We start from the raw sequence: 23,217 nt of genomic DNA, 5'->3' as shown, positions 1-23,217 counted from the left end.
GTAGTCACCTTAACATTAGATCATTTTAACATATTAATATATTAAAAACTGAAAAACCTGCCGTGCGGACAAATTTTATTTAGATTTTTACACTAAACAGTGGTAATTGAAAAAATAATACAAGAACCGTGTATTCCTTTTACTAAAGACTGTTTTAAATTTACAAAAATTACAAATTAGTCTTAAGTTAGACTAGATCTTTTTGTTGATGTCTCAGTAAAGACACATGTAGGTACTAAAAAAAAATACTACTTTCATAAACATGTGTGTATCACAGCATTCCCAGACAACACGAATGTTTTCGTCTCACAATATTAATTCCAAGTTGAAATTAATTCACTAAAGTCCATAATAATAAGATGTTCATGGCTTTATACACGTTAGATAACTTCTAGTTAAGCGTTTACCTAAATATTATAGACATCATGCAGTGCGGCGCCGCGCAGAGGCCACCAAGGGCGGCCATTATTAGATTATTTAACATTACTCTAAGGTAATTAATTACGTTTTATTGTTTAATACTGATTTTAGAAAATCTTGTAAAACAAATGCTTTTTAGAACTTTACAAACGGAATCGGCAGTTAGGCCTTTATAATAATATGCTATTAATCTAATTCTATTTTAACAAAAAGAATTGGATAATATCTTTTTTTATTGCCTCTCCATTAATAGAGGATCAAAAATCAAGGCGTTATAGGAGGATGAAATCGCGTTATATCGGTTTACTGTACCATGAATAAAATACGTGAATCATAATATTCTATGCCCGTGTGAATTATCTAAACTTGTTTATTATATGCAAGATGTGCCCCAAAAACACTTTGTAAAAACGTAAGGTATTTTTCAAAATGTTTTGCGTGATTTACATGATACACATGTGCGCAGACACATGAGCAACTCGGTGCCAGATGGCGCGCACTTGACTGAAGGGCTTATGGGAAAATGTTGCGTTTAACAGCTTACATTATATGGCTACTGGAGTTAAGACTAATAATTAAAACATAATATATATATATATGTAGTAGAACCTTATCTAACATTCTTTACGATAAGCTTTCTATATTTATTATATATAATAAAAAGCAGTTATACTAAAGATATAGCCAAAAATTACAAAAAATATTCAATACTTTTAGCTAAGTAAAACCTAATTTGGATGGTGTAAAGTGAGGGTATGCACATGAGCGCGTGTATATGGGGTGTCATGATGCAGGTGATTTGGGATAGCTACAACAAGTCAAGGCCTAAATCATGGTCGTTGTATGCCCAGGGTGCGCGATGAGCTTTTTGCATAGATCTGAGGAACGCGAAACTCACGATTAAAAGTCTTGTAGAGACGAACATGCAAGTGCATTTTTAAAGAGCTGCAATACATTTTTTGAGATAATGTTATTCAATATGACTTTTGGAATTCTAAAGTAGACATAGCATTAGTGCGGGCAAACTTCACAAAGCTTTGGGGTCGTTCAACTATTACGTAAGCACTATTGTTGGGAGGTTTTTTTTTAATTTCCTTACATTAACAGATATTATTTAGTTTTTTTACACATGCTTGAAAATGCATTTCGCGGATTCCTATAAAAATTAATACGTTTATATATACTATTATTTTTTAAAGCTTTTCTTACTTTTGCCGAGAAGGAGAAGAGAAAAGGAGGTGGGAGGGGGGATAGCAGTAAATCTGCTTACATAATACTTGAACGGCCCCTCTTTACAGAAATTTTAACAACTTAATCCGTTCCATACATATCAATGTCGAATGACCATAACCTGTCGATTTATCCGATAATTTCTGATTACTTTGACATTCGACATCTGTCAAATAAAGCCTACTGACTGCTTAGATTTAATTAAATTCAAAATGTATTCAATTATTAATTTTATTACAAGTTTATAGTTGGGAATGGACATCCCGTGGTTAGGGTGAAAAGAAATTTAATAAATACTTAGGACCGAATATTTGTATTAATATTTATTTCGGCCGTGCTTGGTATAAGAAGATGATGTCTAGCTGGATTCTTATAATGTGTTATTAATAAAGGTTTTTAGTAAAAGAAATAAAGAATATATAAAAAAAATTTTTTTAAATAATAATACTTATTTTGAAAGTTGCTTAAAAAGTGTAATATTATAAGTATTTTAACTTTAAAAAATTGTTATGTAATTAAAAAAAATGAAGCTTCTAATTGTAAATATAGTATTTTATATGATTTGGTAAACTAATAAATAAACGAAAGAAATATCTTTGCGAATGACGTGTGTTTTAATGTTATGATTTAATAATGACCTGAAACAAAGAAATATCGTGTGTCACAATGTTTGACCTTCAAAAATAAACCATTAACACGTAACAATCAAATTTAACTACCGTTTTTTGTCTGCCTGAGAACCACTTTGACAGAAATTTAAACATGGACGTACTTTAATTATTTTGTTGTAACCTTAAAATTAAGGATCAGTCTTAGAACAAGGGGGGCAAAGGGTTGGGAGGCTCACCCGATTTAAGGTGATATGGAAACTGTCAATGCCAGATGGCTCGCGAGTGCGTTACCGGCCTTTTAAAATTTTTTTGTGCACATTAACTTTAAACAACCTAAACTTTAATAATTTATAGAAATTTTTACAAATCTCTGTAGGTATGGTGGAAAATATAATCGGCGAATTTCGCAGATAATTCGTACGAGTTCGATTGTAACAATTGTAAAAATGATGACGAAGAAATGAATATCAACTATCCGTCCATCAAGAATAGCTGTTATTTATTTCAATAGTTCAACAATAAATCTTTCTGAATGAATCTAACGTTAAATATTTGTAGGAATCTGCATAACTATTTAATTGTACTAAGAAATGACACAATCTATTTTTGTTTGGGGATTCGAGTTCTAATGCATCCAAATGCGCTTCGTTGATCAAACCTGAGACCGACAAATTGAGTATTATTACTCTCTACCAATCAATTCCGGTTCTTATACACGACGTATGAATGCAAGTACATGTCAAAGGTAATCCCTATTAGGAGCTATTAGCATAAATCGATTCCAATGGAACGATTAATCTCAAACAAGCATTATTCTAAGTAACTATGGACACTAATTTGTTGGATAGTTAATGTTGTAAGGCCTATTTAAACTAATTAGTTATCGAAGAATTTCTTATCACCGGTCTTGGAAAAGGACACTATGATTCCGTTTCAATGTAGACGAATATTTCGAATAAAATGCAATTCGGTGACTCGATACACAATGAAGACAGCTATTCTTCCGATTACATCTTATGATTTTAGAAAAAAAATCAAGTTTCATAATTTTAGTATTACAGGTGTAATTCGTTTTTGAAAAAAAAAATTAAAAAGTTTGTTCCTGTGTGCCTTTATTGCCAGCTTTTTCTCTTTGTATTGTGATACGTATTGGAAGGAAAGCACCGGATCTCGATTCACTGGTGTCATCTACCAGGCGCCATCTTTAATATTTAATCAGCGCAGCCCTTCGGCTCAACGGTGCAAAGGAATCCATATTTTAGAGGAAAGTTACATTTGAGCATTTTATTGCTTTCCTGCCTATTCTTTTGTACTTTTCCAAGGGAGGTGGGTAGCGTCCTATCTTCAAGGGATCAAAGACATTCCGTCCGGCCGCTTGCCATCATTACAATATTTATTATACGATTTAGTTGTTACCTATTTTTGCTCAATGCCGTATAATTATTGTTGTAAATTGATCTAAATCATGATGTCTGCCTTGGGACTTAATTCTTGTAATTTGTCAACATTTGATTGGTCAATATCACATATTTGTCTATTCTACCGTGAAGGCTGTTCGTTTAAATATATGATTGTACTTGATTGCTATAACAAGTTCAACTGTATATAAATTAATGCAACTGCAAGAAACGATTTTAAGCAGTCTTTATTAGAAGTGATTTATTGAAGTGATATTTTTCGGATTTCTCTATCTCCCTCTTTCTCTCTCTCTTATCAGTCGGTAGCTCATGACTAAGAGTCTAAGCGTTGTGATCAGCAAGGTAACATCCGGAGCGGACTAAATTTTTACATCGGCCATATATTTTTCTGACCAGCGCCTCTCTTGGTGAATAGTTTTGAGAAAGATGAGTCTTTCCATCAGTCAATCTAACTGTCTCTGTCGCCTAGTATAAAAGGATGATTATTAAGGAGACACTGTCGCGTAATTGTCCCAATCTTGGGGTTTCTTCTCATCTTGGGAATTCTGTTGAGGTTTAGAATTCGCTCTGTCATGGTTCTAGCCGTTGAGAGCGTTAACCAATACGTTGTTACCCAAACTGTTTCATTTTGCTCCGATTAGATATGCTCCAGGGAAATCTCCACAGTATTTCTTAAATTAGTCCCGTTTCACACGATTTTAGCGAAGAATAGAAGTACAGAGGTTGTGGGTTTATCGTGAAATCGAGACAGTACAATGTTATCTTTGTAATTAGCTGGGCTGTGGGCGGAATTGGTACAATATTATGTTAAGTAATCGTACAATATCTTGCGCTTGGCCATGCATTATTTCTAATCTATTCTATAATTAATTTATTCAGTAAGACACACGAACGATTGTCCTGGGGCACAGCTAAGTAAATTAAATTTGATGGGACCAACGAATAAGCGAAATAAGTATCTAGGATAGAAGTATTTCCAAGTATCGTTAAGTAAACAAGTTGTTTATAATGATAGAGAGGCCACTGCACATAGAAGAGTAAAATGGAGGAGGCCTGCTTCCAGAATTGGACCAAATATAGAGGCTGATAATGATGATTTTGATCAAGTTTTGAACTAAGGATTTTTTTAATGTAATAGGGGGAAAACTGCTAAGAGACTGATCTGTTGTTAAGTTATACCATGGACATTGACACTCACATTACCAGAAGGCTCGCAAGTGCGTTGCCGGTCTTTAAAATAGGTAACGCTCTTTTCTCAAACCCTTAAGTAGTGCAATTGGTACGGTAATAAATAAGTTGAAAGGTTTACCACTCTCGTATATGTATGTTGTATATGTTGTTTTAATAGTATATTATTGTGTTAATAATGTAAAACTAACTGTCTATATACTATAAACTATCCTAACAGCAACATGTTTCTTGCTAAATATATGTTGAGAAATGTTCTCCTATCAGTATATAACTTTCAATAAACAAACGACTCCCCGGGAGCTGTCGACTCTCCGGGTGCGCGGGCGCAGGCCAACGATTTGTCAACGACAGATAGCAAATATGGAAATATAGCATTAACATATCTCGTTTCCATATATTCTAGAATAGCGATTCGAAATACATATTAAATTCGAGTTGAATGAACGAATAATATTGCCAAATATTTAAATAATTTAAAACTTATTTAATTTATACGTATACCACGTAAAATATATTTAGCTAGTTTACTGATTGTAATATTTAGCTAAAGAAACAAAATATATAAAAAATAACCATTTCTCTTCGCAAACAACAAATTTGTCAAGTGAATTAAATTAAACTTTTTTTTAAACTAAACTGGCTAACATAAAGTTAGAATAGTAGGGTTACAAATCTAACAAAAAAATAACTTGGGTTATTAAAGGGTTCTTAAATCTAAAGAACGCGATGTATGAATTAGTAACTTCTATAAAAATCTAAGAATACAGTCACACATTATAATGTCATCCTAGGAACTACTTATATTTCCGTAAACGTCGTAAAAACCAATAGTCGTAACAGCCGCTATGTTATTTTAATTAATTTTGTATTGTATATATTATAGTCTATTTTATTGTGAGTTTAGCCATGTCTGTAATTGAATAAATAAATGAAAATAAATTAAGAACCTAATACAACAGAATTCAGTCTTTGATTTTAGTCAATATATCCGATATGTTCTAAACCATGTCGTCGTTAACGGTTTGACTATATTATAGATTTATCCCACAGTTGGTGCTTTCTTCCATCAACAAATAAGTATCGCAATACAGCCAAGAAATGCCTGTATCATAGGAACACTGCCACATGGACGAAACTTCCTAAATTTGTTTTTTTCTATATATTAATTTTTAATTATTATTAAAAGTTTAAGGTACAGGCTAGGCCTAGTTTAAACGCTAGTGCTCATAGATGTATATTATATATAAGGTTGAACACATTGAATGTTGTAATATATGTAATGTAGTATTTGTTTTTGGGTCAAATAAAGAAACTTTTTATTATTTATTTATTTTATTATTTATATGTAGGTTACATCATACTGTACATTTGTGTGTTTTAAATAAATACTTGATATATATATATATATATATATATATATATATATATATATATATATATATATATATATATATATATATATATATATATATATTATACAAAACTACGGGAAAATAGTTTTAACAGCACGTAAGCAGGTCATATGCTAATAAGCAAAGTCGCCGATATATTACACGCGTTACTCAGATTATAACTCGGCTCGTTAATACTGCCCACGCTTATAAGATCACATTTGCAAGTATTTCTAGTTAAGTTAGAGAAATCGTTTTTAAACTTCCTTATCCTATTACCATTTATCGAGTACAGTAATCCGTCCTATAACGCGTTTTTGTAAAACGCGGGTCCTCTATAACGCGGATAATCTCAGGTTATATTTGAAATTTATAATTTGTCAAGTTCATAATTAGTTTTCCGTACGTTTGCACCTTCCAATTAAATTGTTAAAAAATAATTTAATAATACACTATATATTTTATATAATATATAGTGTATTATTACATTATTTTTATATACCTTAATATTTATATATTATTTCCATATTATATAAAATATATACTGTATTATTACTTTTCAGCAATCTTGGTCAGAGAGTTTTGAAGAGATTTACTTAATATAAACACATGTCTTATATATCATAACTTTTATTAACGCTTCTCTATCATATTCTTGCTTTTTATATCTTCATAATACATAGTCCATGATAGTTTCTTTAATTAAATCATTAGTAATCTTTAAATTGGCTTGAAGATCAATCTCGTAATGATTTTTATTACGTCCGGACTGTCTCGGTTACAAATCAAATTCATTAACATGTTCTACAAGGTTTGCATGTATACCGTTCTTTTTAACTCGATAATGTTTTAACTGACGTTTTTAATGACAGTAATGTAACCGCCTCGACTCAGTAAACACATGGAGGGGTGCTCACCCCTGTTGAACGTGTTAACCGTGACCGTACTGGAATATTCCAGAATATATTCCACTATTTCATTTTAAGTCTACCATCTTGAAGGCGCGAAAATTGATTATTCATTAGGAGATTTCGCGAAACAGAACTCTTCTCTTCTTCAGAAGATAGAGAGAACAGAAGAGTGAATTTATATACAATGTGTTTATTTTATGTTATATTTTTTAATCTATAGAGTATCGGTTTAGTATCCCAAATAAATAAATCTTAGTCAAATTCAATTCATAATAATCGAACTATCGTATTGGGCAAACAGTAGGCAGGCAGATGCGTGTTCCCCAAACCCCGTATACACTTTTCTAGTTCGATATAGTCAAGGTGAATTCGACCCAGTAGCATATAATAGGGACGAATCATTGTAATTGAGGATGCTCTGTGTATTGTCGCATCCGGCGTGTGGCCTGTTAAACGCCTGTTACATTGATTTTGATTCACGTATATCAACTAATCCATTTTATATTTTGGCTATAGGTGAAGCATTCGTAATCCCAAAATTGAGCATCCATGTAACTATGTGCGCAATTAACACATCATTATGGAATGTTATTAATAAAACAGGTGTAAATATTCTACCCTGTGGAACCCCTTATAGTAAAAGTTATTTTAAATAAATTACGTAGAAAAGCATTGTTAAAGCCTAGAAGGCTGTTGTTCCACAAGAGAGAAACCAGCTGCTCACTGAAGGATTTCCGAACCAATTCGACTTAGAGTCCTTCAAGAAAAGAGCGTAGCTATTCTTAAAGGCCAGCAACGCACTCGCGAGCACTCTGGCATTGTGAGCGTCCACGGGCGGCGGTATCACTTAACATTATATGAACCTGTTCTATTAAAAAAAAACATCCATGATACTAACACAGTTCTACTACATTTTGATTAAAATTCACTAGGAATAATTTCTTTTCTGACTATAACTTATTTACATCCCTATGTGACAGTAATAATACTGTATTTACATTACAATATGAGAAAATAAGAGGAAAAAATACCAGTGGAGAGTCTTCTAGTCAAAGACAACAGATATAATTCTAAAAATGAAAATTTAGACAAGTTTTTCTATAGAAGTGATGGCCGCTACTAACATGACAGTACTAAAGTACTTACTACTAAAGCCGAAATATCATTTATTTTTTCCTATTAGTTTATACGCTAGGCGAAGCGAAAGAAATTGCCAAACATCCGTACATTCTATAACTCAAATTAATAACGTAACAGGAAGTAACTCTTATAAAAACCGCATCTCGTGTGAACAGTTATAAAGATGAATGTCTTAGCTTAGTGTGGCCACGCGTTTGTATGCCATGTACGTATTTTAACTACAAAACCTTTTAACAATCTACCAGAAATCAATGGATAGTTCTCGAAATACTCTAATTAAAAAGAAAATTTCTATCTACTATATACGTTAAAGAATGTTTTAGCAACACACAAATAATCAATATTACGTTGTCTCTTTTCTTCTTAATACAAACAGAAAGAGACAAAATTGATATATTTAAGTTGTAAGGTTAAATACGTATGTAAGGTTTAAGTTTCTATTTAGATTTAGTAAATTCTTTTTGATTTTTTGTAAATTTTATGATCTAATAAAATCATGTGTATGTGTGTTAAATTTTGATGTCATATTTAGAACGTAGAAATATGAAAATAAAAGAATACTTTAAGTAGTTAGAAGTGTGTTACATTGAGTTTGTTTTTATGAGTCAGGGGACATAATACAAATTTCATCTTTAATGTTTCTTGTTACAATATTTAAAAACCATTCATGACCCCGGTTTTTGTTTGCAGCATACATGCTAAATATTAATTACACTACTAAAAAAATCTACTTAAAAAATAAAAACAACTCAATATATCCCGTTAAGTTGCAGAACTCAGCAGCGAGAATATAAGCGGAATCGGTGACTGCTGTAAAAATAGTGTTAATATTAAAAAAAAGTCTGATGTTTCTTAAAATGTTTCTTACTTAACGTATGGTCACCGACGGCCTGAAACTTGAACAGACCTGACAGACAAAGTAAAAATTCATGTGTCATCCGACTTAAATAATAATATAACTTAAAAAATTAAAAAGTTTTGTTAAAAAATTCTAGGTATTTTGTAGAACTTGATGATTTTCGAGGATTTTCTGTGTTTAACTACCGTCAAAAGTATATATTTGTCTAATTATTAGTATGTATTTAAATAATTTCGACATTGTTTTAACTTACTAAATATAATGTGTGAATAAATAAAATAAATATGTAGTTTAGTATTTAAAAAAAAGTTTAAGTAGGTTAAGCCTTCTGTGACACAGTGTGTGTCTAAGACATGTCGATTTACCCACGATGTAAAAGAGAGAAGAGAAAGAAGAGACTTATCTATTAATCGAAGGCAATCGCCTTACTTCAGCGCGCGACTCTCAGTCCTGAAGTCGTAGGTTCGATACCTGGCTGTGCACCAATGGACTTTCATTCAATTTCATCTTATATTCGCTCGAACGGTCAAAGAAAACAGACATGTCTTAGACAAAAAGTCAGTGTCAGGCACAGGTGAATGATCACCTATGTGCCTATTAGATTGATCATAAAACAGATTTAGAAATCTGAAGCGCAGATATAATGAGGGTTGTAGCGCCACTGACTTTAATCTGCAACTTAAGTAGCTACTTTGTAACATTACAAAATTATTGTAACAAAAGTATTCCTATAAATTATGTTATCATTAACTAATAATATTCCCATAGAGAAAAAGCGACATGCGTCCGTTACAATGCATATTCAATGCACCGTTAGCCGACCGCAAATATGTAAGTCCTGAATAGCCGCAATTTCATAAGGATTTATTGTTAGGAAATTGTAGTCGAATTATTTCAATCCAAAACGTGAGTTATATTGATTACGCTTCGACCACTAGATTATATATATATACTAATAAATATGTCGATGACACTGATGATCTGATAACATCAGAAAAGTTTCTTATCCTCTTGATTGTTTTGTCTACTAACAGGGATACTGATCTTCACTTGCTACAGTCCTGACGTACCTCGCTTCATCCACTTATGAGATGAGATGCTTGTGAGTTACGGGGTTTATCTTGTCCTTCCTCTAGGGTCTGGACCTCTTGATCCAGATAATACAAAGGCCTACCTAAACCGACGTCATCGTCTTGTAGATACTTTAAGTGAACATTTATTCTTTGACCCAAAACAAGACATTGGTTTAATTTATGTCAAATAATAAGTACCTAGTCAATGAAAAAAAAGCACTTTTTTTAAAGTTATTTATTTAGAATACCAAAATATTTAGTTATCAGGATAACGAATTTGTTATAATATAGTTGGTGACGACTTCAAATAAGAATGCAACTTTTGACACTTTTTATATTCAGCTGCTTAAAATTTTCACGCGGTTAAAACGGGACAATTTTGCGTCCCACAGTTTATTTTGGGGACACTGGGATGACTCGTAGTTGGATAAAGGGACAGTCCCGTTCAAAACGTCGTCTTTACGTCTTTATCTAAAATATAAGATTGTTCTAAGTATAAAACGTAAAATATGGTTCTCTTTACTGCAAGGTAGTCCAAATTATTTGACACATTTTGACATTATTTGACATACGTTGTCATATGCCCTTGACTCCTGCACCTAGAGAGGAACATCTCTTTACTTCTCACTGCTGACGAGGGTGTCAATGTGATACTGTGTATACCTTTATGTAATTGGAAGCAAATGGGAAGAGGCCCTCTTGAAGTCCGCCGCTCATGGACACAGATTGCCAGAAGGCTCGCGAGTGCATTGCCGGCTTTTAAGAATTGGTACGCCCATTTCTTGAGAGACTTTTTCAACGATTTCAAACTATGCAGTACATAATTTTCTTTCGTGAAGTCTTAAGTTTTTCAAAACCAAGCCAGCCTCAATCATCAATCTTTCAACAGTTAATTACATCGTGGTTCACATGTGACAGTCTCACACGGCATTGTTGTTTGATGAATTGGCTGTTCACAATGGATTTTGAAATTACTATCGATTTCTCTGAGAGACATGTTTATTAGTTCGTTGAACTGACAAAAAAGCCTTGTTCAGAAATAATAAATCTCAGGGGTCAGGCAAAGGTGTCCAGATCTTTCCAGTTGTAATGTGTTCTGGAGAGGGGGTTTGTCTTTGTTTTCATTCCATTTGTACCTGGACCAGGAACTGTACTTTCTAGAATTTTAATAATATTCTATTTAGCTATAATACCATATATGTTTATATGATTTTTATTTTTATTTTTTTTATAGAACAGGGGGCAAACGGGCCGGAGGCTCACCTGATGTTTCAATTGAACGTTATACGCAAGCCTTTTTTGCTTCGGACCTATGAATGACACCTATGATTAAAAAATTTAAACAACAATTTTACTGTGTATTATACCATTTCTTTAGTGGCTTCAGCGTGCGACTCTTATACCTGAGGTCGGAGGTTCGATCCCCGGCTGTGCACCAATGGACTTTCTTTCTATATGCGCATTTAACATTTTCACGAACGGTGAAGGAAAACATCGCGAGGAAACCGACATGTTGGACCTAAAAAGTCGACGGTGTCAGGCACTGAAGGCTGATCAACTTCTTGCCTATTAGATTACAAATTATCATGAAAAAGATTCAGAAATCTGAGGCTAAAGAGGTTGTAGCGCCACTGATTTATTTTTTATACCAATTCTTTACATCGTACAACAAAGACTAATAATGAATGTTCACAGTCCTATAAAGAAATCAACGAATTAATGCAATGACAATACAAGTTTTTATAGGTGAAACCAAGCTTTATCCCTTTAAGGATAGAACTGGTCTAGGTTTAAGAAAGCATAAACTATCTGCCCTTATGCGTCTGCATGCCTTTGAAAATATAATACCAGAAGAAAATATTTTATTACGGCTACAATATTCATATAGATAACAACGCAATATGGCCTAGATTTGATCCCCGAATGTACACCAATGGATCTTCTGATGATGTTAACATTTACCTGAACCGTTAATTAAAACACTGATTAAACCGGCTTGCCTTAGACCCTAAAAGTCGAATATGTGTCAGGCACAGGAGGCTAATTATTGACCTATTAGATTGACAAATGATCATGAAACAGACACAGAAATCTGATGCCCAGTTGTAGCGCCATCTATGGATTTTTGCTTTGGCTTCAGTGTGCGACTCTCATACTTATACATACGAGGTCGTAGGTTCGATCCCCGGCTGTGCACCAATTGAGTTTCATTCTTTGTGCGTATTTAACATTTGCTCGAACGGTGAAGGAAAACATCGTGAGGAAACCGACATGACTTAGACCCAAAAAGTCGACGGTGTGTGTCAGGCACTGGAGGCTGATCACCTGCTTGACCGTTAGATTTAAAAATGATCATGAAACAGATTCAGAAATCTGAGGCGGAGACCTAAAGATGTTGCAGCGCCACTGATTTTTTTTCACAAATGACTTGTTTTACCTTCTATTATACAAAACTTAAACATACAATAGAACCTGGAGATTGAGTTAATTGGAAAATCTTGTATCGAGTAATATTTAACTGTAACAAGTTAATCAATGCGTTCTTAATGTGTATCAGTTAAAAAGAAAGGAAATACATTTATAATCTGTCACGAGTTAAATGTTGTCATTAATTAAATAATGTAAAAAACTTCTGTTTTGTTTATCGCTTTAGATAACAATACTTGTTCTCATGTAATATAGACTATAACTGTTCGGAAGTGTAGAATATATATATAACAACTCGCAAAGAATTAGCGTTGCTCTAGCTATGATTAAATACACGATAATAATGTTTAATTATTGTGTTCTATATACATCTCCAATATATAAAACAAATTATTATGTATTTATTACAGTTCACCAATCATATAATGCTGTATCTACAGTATATGTAACAATTCGTAGATAAAAAGCTCCGTAAAGCCTGCGAAACGCACGCTTCCTTTACGACTACTACTAGTAACTTTTTTGCTTAACAATGCGGGTTAGGTATCGAATATATAAATATACAATATCACATTATTGTCTCTAGTGACATGTTTTTAGTTAATAAATTATTTAATACTTTAAATAAAATAGATAAAAAAATCTTGAAATCCTAGTTAAATCGAGACGTAGTGTTGCAAGAATGTTGTCAAATTAATTTTGCATCGCGTGTTCAATCGACGCCGCGCCCAAAACACAAGATGGGCTTAATTTATTCAATTACAGATTTCACGGTACATGTTTGACGATTCGGGAATTAATTGCTAATCGAAGAGAAAACTGGTGATTTATGTGACCTTAAGAACCGCAAATAATAATTGTCTTAAGAGATATTCTTTTAATTATAGGTTACGCGAATATTAAACAATATTTTTAAATAAATAAATAAATATATTTGTCTGGATTTATTAGAGCACATCTCTTTCGTGCGCCTTAATAGACGAAGAAAAAGTGAAAAAAGCTACTAAAAACGTCTTTGCTAACAGTTTTCTTTGACTAACTATGATATGGGTTATAGAAATATAATCAGTAAATAAAGATACAAGTTAGAGCCTGATAGATAGTACCGGTGACCGCAGAGCTGGTGATTTCGTCGCTCAACGAATTAGTATAGCAATACTGAGAGGAAATGCTGCCAGCGTTAAAGGTCAGCCCACAGGATCCAAACTTTTTAAATTTGTACTATTGTTATTATTTATAGAAATAAATACTTGAACGACGTTATTTCATGATTTATTTAAAATAACGGTCGATGATATAAACTTTTTTTCATTATCCCGTATTTTTCAAATACACGTGTAGTGTTATCAAACGCAAAATGGCGGAATCGCTTCTCACGATTTGCGGAAGCGTTTTGTGGGCGATATTTTTATGTATTTGCTTATCAATGTCGCTTTCCCACGCTATTTTTATCAATGTTTAATTTTTATTCTAAATATTACTTGCTGTTATTAAGCAAAGGAAATGGTCGTTGGTCAAAAAAATTGAAGGTTTTTTTACTCGTCTCTGTAAGTACTTAAGAATAAAATTCTTAAGGACATTGCTAGATCTTGTTCAACAGACCTGAGACTATAGATTTATGTATCGATTTATAACTGACACACTCCTATAATTTTAAAATTTATTTGCATATATTTAATTCATCGCGAAGCCACAAGATCGCGCAAGGGCATCCACTAAAGCCTTCATGAGACCCCTAAATTAACCCAGCCACCTTAAAGCGAATCCAAAGCATCCAGCTGCCATCAAATTCCAACAACACGATTCACTTTGACTATATTAGGGCGTTTAAATTATTCATGAAACAAGCAGAGGCATTAATTTCACGATTTCGTTAAAACCGGTAACTGGGATGAAAAAGTATTCCTTTTATGGACCTACGCTCGTCCAGTTTTTATCCAGAGGTTAGGGGACCATAAGCTTAACATTGCAGCAGTATTCTTTGTTCTAAATTTGAATTTCTTTATACATATATCAATGTAAGTCGATACGTAGACAACATATTTTTATTACGACAACGCAGTGGAAGAGGCCTGGGAAGTGTGGACAGCACAAAAAGAATGTGACATGAAAAAGGATGTGAAGGCTGATGACTTGATAAAATTATCAGGAAAAGATGGCTATTGGCAAAGATAGGCCTTCGCCCCAGGGTTCCATGTCCACATGCGACTATACATATTTCTATTATCATTTAGCTTATAAACTCATAACAACATTAGAAATGGTATTATCTATTTTAAAAAAACACTTCAATACTGCAGCACTGATAATACGTAAAAGTTCTTAAATTTGTGAAGGTTTATAGAAAATCTTATTATTTTTGTTAAAAAAAGTTTAAAGTACTAAACCAATATGTCAAAATCCATCACAATCAGGTTATCCTTTGCGCATATCAAGATCATTCCGATTGTCTTACTGCATAAGATTAGATCTCTTAAGATTTAAGTGATTCGGAAGTCTAATCGAATAGAATTAAGAATCGATATCCCACAATCAAGACCACCCACTGAAAGGAAACGAACTTTTAAACGAATCGAAAAAAGTACTATTGGCGAAGTAAATATTTGTCGAAAAATTTTGTAAATATTTGCGTACTGTGAGAAATCCTATCACATTTGCGCGAACAGATAAGATGTATGTTTTTTGTATTTGTATTTCCTATATTTTCGACAAAAAATATTCTATTAAGAGTAATATTTCAGTTATTTAGATTCCTTATATTTTTATAGATTTATTTTAAATCTCTGTATGTGCCTAGCGTTGACTAGCTTTTATAAATTAGAAATGTGATTAAATCATCGAACAAATCCGTAGTAAAATATCTGTAAATGTTTATAGTTTTACTATACTATATGTTGACTGTGAGTATGGTCTTAGATACTAAATTGAGATATTCATTCACCCATGAATCGAGTTTTAATTTGAATTAAATTTCATTCATAAATCATCGGTGTGGGCAAAAAGGTAAGATAAGTAGATGTGTTTACGTCTTTTATTACAAAAGTATATGTTTGAATACTATTTCTGGAAGAGGCAATAAAAAATAAATAAACAAATCAGTGGCGCTACAACCTTTTGAGGTCTGAGCCTCAGATTTCTGTATCTGTTTCATGAGCATTTGTCAATCTAATAGGCGATCAGCCTCCTCTGTCTAAAACACGATGTCTTCCTTCACTCTTTGAGCGAATGTTAAATGCACACATAGGAAGAAAGTCCATTGGTGAGCAGTGGGGGATCGAACCTGCGACCTCAAGGATGAGAGTCACACGCTAAAGCCACTAGACCAACAAAGGGCTCTAGGTACACAAAGTTAGGTACAATAAAATCTGATTATATTTTAACAGCCAAGTATGCTTTTTACTTAATAACTATTGCTAACAGAGTTCTTTCAAATTAAAAATATGTGATCTAAGCGAGAGAGTTGCTATATTGGAAAATTTTGGAAAATATCATGAAGTGTGGTAAAAAAAATTTTCATCAGCATTTCTTAGCTAACTTAGACATTCCAGGAACAGTATTTACCTTGAACATTTTGTATAATCTTAAATAAAACTAGGCCAAACATACATGAGATTTTAAAAATATTATTTAGTTCAAATGACGATGGAAAATTTTATGTTTAACGTACGTAACTTATCGAATTAAGTAAACAAAATGACAGCTTGATCGGCGCGTGTAGGAATCGTATACGTAAATATTGATTTAAATGTTACGTTATGCAACTGTACAAGTTAGTATTTTTAATTGTCGCGTACTCTATAAAAGGTATGTTGCACAACCTCTGCCCACTCACAAAAATAACGAGCTTAAATAATTTAAGATTAATTAATATTGATTATTAAATATTATGAAAAACTTGTTACAAAACAGTTTACAAATATATTTAATTTATCACACCATCATTTGCAATATTCTGTACCTGTAGTTTTAATTAAAATTAACGAAATTTAAATAGCAAATTAAAACTAATTTAAAAAGTTTGGTCCCTGTACCAGATTACATGTTAAAATTGTTTTAAAATTGATTTACAGCTTACTTATATATTACAAATAACTTCAAAAATATATGCATACAAAAATATCTAAAAAAATTTATTACAAAGTTAAAATATATATAAGTATATATATCTTAAGTATATCAAACATTTTTATAAATGTGTTCTTTCGTTCCAGGTTTTGTGTCATGTTCGCCGTCGCCGTGCAAAAATGGCGGATCCTGCTTGTCGACGCCACGCGGGGAGTATTTTTGCAAGTAAGTGATGTTTTACAATTGTTGCAAGCTTTTTAACGATCAATATAATAGAAGGGTAGTCCATGGACACCGAGGTGGAGCGAGGTGAAACACGAGGTTCAAGGCCGAGCGCGATGAAGACTCGCTGTGGACGCCCTCTGCCCCACTTAGGGGTTATAGGACATAAGAGAAGGACACCCATTTCAGTGTGTCCGGCCTATCAGGGAGGTGTATACTCTTTCTTTCAATAACAGCTGGTCCTATCTCCCAGAGAAGAATTTCATTTCATGCATATCTAGTTACTATAATTGCTTTTGGAAATATTTATTTATTTATTTATTGCCAGTAAATACTTATATATTATAGATTTTGAATGTCGCATCTTTCGATAATATCATTTGGATAAATGCAAGAAGATAACTAGTTCAAAATGTGATAGATAAGAAGAGAACATCAATCGAACCGATTCCTAAAAGGCCGGCTTGCGAGCCTTCTAGCAATGAGTGTTCATGGGTGGCTTAACATCAGATGAGCCTCCTATTACACCAAACTCAGTACCCTTTTGACATCTGGATAATACTCTCTCTCTGCCTTAGACCCTTAAAAGTACTTATACAGAAGTCGTTGTATGGAATCAGTACGGAAAGGTGCGACCTATTAATGTTACCTTTCCCGCTCTGAACTTTTATCGTATCGCCTTATACGTCATTCAGGAACAATACAGCAACTATTTGTTCTCGAATTTCATTGTGAAAACAGTGACATTTCGTGAGTTGCGTAACGTGAGATAGCCTGATATATTTGCATGACTTATTTAAACAAAAGAAGGCAGACAACCGTTTGTTATATTTAATTTATTATTTATGTGCAATGGTGCTGGTATCAGCTGGCGTTGTCATTATATTTTAGTAACGTCAAAGTTTAATAAGTTCAGAATTCCAATGCTTTATTTAATTTCTCATTGCTGCTATATATGCAGACTTTTTGATAATCTGTAGAAGAGTAACTTCAGTCATTATTATGATCGACCATTGAATAGTCGTTAACTTGTAAATCGTTAATTATAAATCGCGTTGTATTTGTATTGTCGTAAAACAGTGTTTTGAACAATTATAAAACTAGGAATACAAATCAATTAAAGTTATTCAGTTACATTTCTTAACACAATTGAAACAGAAAAGGTACGCATGACTTATAATGGACTTGACAAAGTCATTATAAATTCCACATTACTGAAGTATAACTTGAAAATGGCCGCGTTGTATGCTGTATTACTATATATTTCCTCTTTATTATCTACTAAGAGAATAAGGATATTTAGACATGTCATCCTCCAGCCAAACACTTTTTTAACGGATTATAGATATGTATTATTATATTTAAACTTATAATACGCTTTGACCAACCGAAAGTACTTGCGAAAGAAAAAAGATTCTTCCCAAGATTGGTACGCGAAGCCATTGAAATCAAAAAACACGCCAATTTCAATAGAGAGGACGGCCTAAAATTATCAAACACCTGGGATCCAATAATATCCAAATTAAAATCTCAAAATAAACAACCCGCGAAAATACAGAGGACACCGTGAGCAATTTCTGCAAAAACCCTACATCTTTTAGTCGATACCAACTCGGGGGAAATAAATACAGATAACACAACATTTTCTGCAGCTGTAATACTTTTTGACATTTAACACCTGTAAAGCACGCGAAACGTCGGTTTAAATTTAAAATTATGTACAAATAATTATAAGTTTAAATATAATAATACATATCTATAATCCGTTAAAAAAGTGTTTTTCTTTAAATGTGTAAAAGTTATGTAAATAAAAGACAATACTATCCTCCAGCCAAATTATCTTCATATAACATTATCATACTCAACCTACATTTTTACTTTCCACAAATTATCAATCTACATTTGCGAGATAAGTCGAAATATGGCTTATATTTACTCGAAAGTAACATACCTATACCAGTAGTAATGGTAAGCGGCGGGTAGCTTTGTTTCCATCATTGCAGTGCTCATTAAAATGGCTGCCCAGTATGGAGGTGCCAGATACGGAGGTGAGAGGACCCTCGTTATGTGTGGAATGCTCTGATTACAGCATATATGCATACAAACATTTTATTATAGGTTTTTCCTCGTTTTGTCTTCGACTACAAAAGCGCTCAAATCAAAAGGTATATTGTATACGATATTTGAAATTGGAATATCATTGAATCGAAAATATTTTTTTATTCTTAAAGCACCAGCCAGTTTAGGTCGAACAAAAGCAACGGAGGTTATTACCACAGAGTTTTTATTAAAGGCTGTCATTGTCAAAATTTCACGCAATCAAAATGTTAAATCTCATCCGTGACAATTTAAAAACTAACATCGATGAGTAATCTTAGTCAAAAGATGAAGTGATAAGATCCGTTTCAAACTACATAATGGTTTCCATTTACTTACCGTTAATCTATTATGTTATTATATAATTAATTTCGGCTTATATGCATCACAAGGTTGAAAAATAACTTTTTTCTTACATTATCATTTCATAAAATAAGGGCAAGCAGAATGCTTTTCTGATATTAAATAATACCATGGACACTCAATGCCAGAAAGCTCGCGAGTGCGTGGCCGGCCTTTTAACTCTCATATAAACTTATATTAATACTCTGTTACCTAAAATACATTTAAAAAATGTTTATTTGGTAATGCGTAGGCGTATTACTATATATCTAAAATATACATACTTGAATATCATTGTACGATATAAAAAAGCTTTAAAAGTTTAACGACGTCGTAAACTAAATTCTAACAGTTAAACCAACACTTAACAAAATGTCTACGTTTTCACAATATTTTATATTGGGATTGGGCTACACTTGATGTCTTGACTTGAACCTTATTCATTAACTCAATTCTCGCTTTTCATCACAGCGTTAACACAATTAGAGAGAAGAGGACGCAACTACCTACTTACTTCAGTGGCTAAATTGTATACTTAGGGTGTGTTTCACAATGTCCAGATAAGTTCCAAATAAACTATTTATTACTCATTGGTAGGATAAACAGTATTTTTGCGTTTCACGACTGTCAGATAGCGCTATTCGTCATGTAATGCCAAGTATCTTATTCGGAACATTTATCTTTCGAATAATTTATGTGTTGCATAGCTATTTGATACTTTATCCATACATTGTGAAACAGGCCGTTATAAGGTGATAACAAAAAGGATAAATAAAAAAACATCTACACTACAACCTTTTTTAGTTCTGGTCATTTGGTCTGGAACAAGCGTAGTTTTGCTCTTTCGCGAATTTTGTAAACGTTTTTGACATTCATAAGCATGCCTTAAGTCGCATCTAAATTGAATAAATAAATTTTGATTTTATTTCTGTATCTGTTTCGCGATTATTTGACATATTACCTACTGTGCCTGACACACGCCGTCGTTTTGGGTCTATGCAAGCCGGTTTCCTTACGATATTTCCCTTCAAAAGCCTTACGTTCATCAAACAGTTATATAAGATAAGAGAGGCTTTGGCTACTTGTTGACGACAACGCTCATGTAGGAAAGACTGGGTTGGAGTAATCTGTGATGGTAGCTTATAAATGATAGGACTTAATCCAGACACGATTCATTAGTACATCGTGTCACGACAAAAATGACCATAAATATTCATTACATCCCAGAGAACATCGTTAAGAGTTTAGCTTATTGCGAAATATTATAACACAAGGCGTGTACTGTTACATTGAACAATTTATTTGTCAGCTGTTGGCTAGCTTTGGTTTTATTTATTTATTAACTATCATATATATACAACAAACAATAATTATATTAAAGATTAAAGAAAGGTTCAATTGAAGGTAATAATTAATAATTATTATTACATGCTTAATTAATAATTAGGCTGTGTTGTGTCATGAATCATGATGGAGATGATTTAGAGATATGGATATTCTTAATACTACTGTTAATCATATTCCGGGATACAAGTCGAGGCTTAAATATATTACAAATTTCAAAAACTTTATTTCAGCAAAAAACTTATCAAATAACCCTTTTATATTTTTGCTAATGTTATTTATGAGTTTGTTAATAGTCTTTAATATACCAAAATTAAATAATGAATTAATAAACTTATCCTAATGCGAAGTTTACTTATAAACAGTTGATAAGTAATTATTTCACAACTGGTTAAGGCAATTTTTGTCGCGCAATATGTGGAACCAGCTGAACCACTGCGTCCTAATTAATTCGACTTAGGGTACCAATTCTTAAAAAGCAAGCCCTCTGGCATTGATAGTGTCCATGGGCGGTGGTATCACTTAACATCAGATGAGCCATTATTCCGTAATAAAAACAGACGAAAAAATTAATTTAGATTTTTACAAACTAACCATCGCGATTTTGTATACAAATTTTATGGAAATTAAATATGTATGTAAAGAGCGACTTTCAGAACGCGGGCCCAAATCTTAACAAAACTGACGAAATAGTTTTGTTAAGATTTGGATTTGATATACTTGTTCTTGCTTTTATTGTGTAACATACGAAACAAAATATATTTATAAACTCTTAAACAATGTTGGTTACCCCTGCAGTAGTCAGCTTCACACGGCGCTTGCGCAAGTGAAAGCCGATGAGTGGCCAAATGTAGCAAGGACAGTTGAGTAATTTCAGTTTAGATTTAAGTGTCGCACTTTTAACTGAATTACAGCGATGACCATTTAGAAGACGTGCTCGGAATGATGAGTGAACGAAAGTTGTATACATAATAATGAATAAATTTGCTGCTAGAGTTGCGAATACACGTAGAAATGAATTTAAAAGATACTTATTCTGAGAAAAATTTCCGTTTCACACGAATATCTCAATGCACAGTGATATATATAATAATAATAATATTTAATAGCGAAATTTGTATATTTACTTTTATCCGTCTTCAAAAGAACAACCTGTCCTATCAATTATATAATGCAACTTTAATTCCATAAATTAAAAATTACAAATCAAATGGCTGAAAGTTTTGGTAGTCTATTAGTCTATTATTGTTATTTCCATTCGTATTCTGCAGTTACCCCTTCCGCTTCCTCTATCCATCTCTCTCCAGAAACCTTACCAGCCCATCGCTTTTCTGGTATTCCCACGTTTCTTTTTCCTGGAGAACATTAAATAAAGTACAGAAATAAAAATCTTTTCGTCTATTTTCTTTGTTACCTAAGAAGGATGTGATCTCTATTTTGGGCGGTGACTCTCTCAAATTACACCTTACTTTAGATAATGCACCTATACCTAATGGGTTTATAATAAAGGAGGCTAACATAGTTATATTCATGCCTTCAAGACAATTTTTCTATATATGTATTATTAACGATCTAAAGTCAATGTTAAAATATGTTTCATTTATTGTATGCAATAAATTATTGATTCACAAAATTGCATATATGTACTATCATTACCTTACTAAGACACTATGTCAAAAAAAAACATAACTATATCGCTACTGAAAACTCACATTCTCACTCAAATCTACTCCAAGAATTACCAGCTTTAACCTTAATAAGTAGTCTTTAATACATCGATATTTTAAACCGGTTTCATTACATCATCGAACCCAAGACTTCAGTGTTGAAAGTCGTCTTTAACCACTGCGCTAATACATTACATAATGATTAGTGCCTATTGGGTATATATGAATTGGAGGCTTTTATTGAATATCTTTTATCCCTATAAGTTTGTTTTGTATTTGACTATTTCAAAAAGATAATAACATCCACTTCCACAAATTCGTTTTGTGATGACTCGGCATTGAGCGTGAGAAGTGCTTTTTCTGTCTTTCGTCTTATAGATTTTTATCATTCGCTTTTTGTCTCATTTAGTTATGTATCTTACTTTCATATTTTATAAAGGAAATTATACTTTTTTATCATTTATCCGCTTCGACCCGTAAGTATATTGGCCTCCGAAATGAGAACTTTCCAGAGGTCTCTGTCCTGTATCCCACTTCGACCCGTAAGTATATTGGCCTCCGAAATGAGAATTTTCCAGATGTCTCTGTCCTGTATCCACCAATTGCTAAGCTTTCAGCTGCAGCAGGTTCTCCTCGACTCTGTCTATCCAACTTGGGCTGACCTGGTCTAACACATAATATGATTAACTTATATTTTAACAAGTGTCACATGCTACATATTGTAATCGAAAAAGCATTACTGTAGTCAGACTTAACGGATACTTAAGTATACATTATTATTGTCATTCGGAATATTAAATCTTGTTTAA

At 32.7% G+C, this 23,217-nt stretch overlaps 1 protein-coding gene across 2 annotated transcripts in view; it reads left to right on the top strand.

Annotated features, from left to right (window-relative positions):
• The window catches only part of LOC111000675 (neurogenic locus Notch protein), a 117,973-nt gene that overhangs the window by 19,895 nt on the left and 74,861 nt on the right, over positions 1 to 23,217 (top strand). For both annotated transcript variants that reach the window (XM_022270219.2, XM_022270218.2), the window contains exon 2: positions 16,883 to 16,961. In XM_022270219.2, coding sequence (XP_022125911.2) covers positions 16,883 to 16,961 — 79 coding nt within the window. The remainder of the gene's footprint in view (positions 1 to 16,882; positions 16,962 to 23,217) is intronic.

The sequence above is a fragment of the Pieris rapae genome, chromosome 2, assembly GCF_905147795.1.
Source record: "Pieris rapae chromosome 2, ilPieRapa1.1, whole genome shotgun sequence".
Classification (NCBI taxonomy): domain Eukaryota; kingdom Metazoa; phylum Arthropoda; class Insecta; order Lepidoptera; family Pieridae; genus Pieris; species Pieris rapae.
This window is presented reverse-complemented; position numbering and strand designations above follow the sequence as displayed.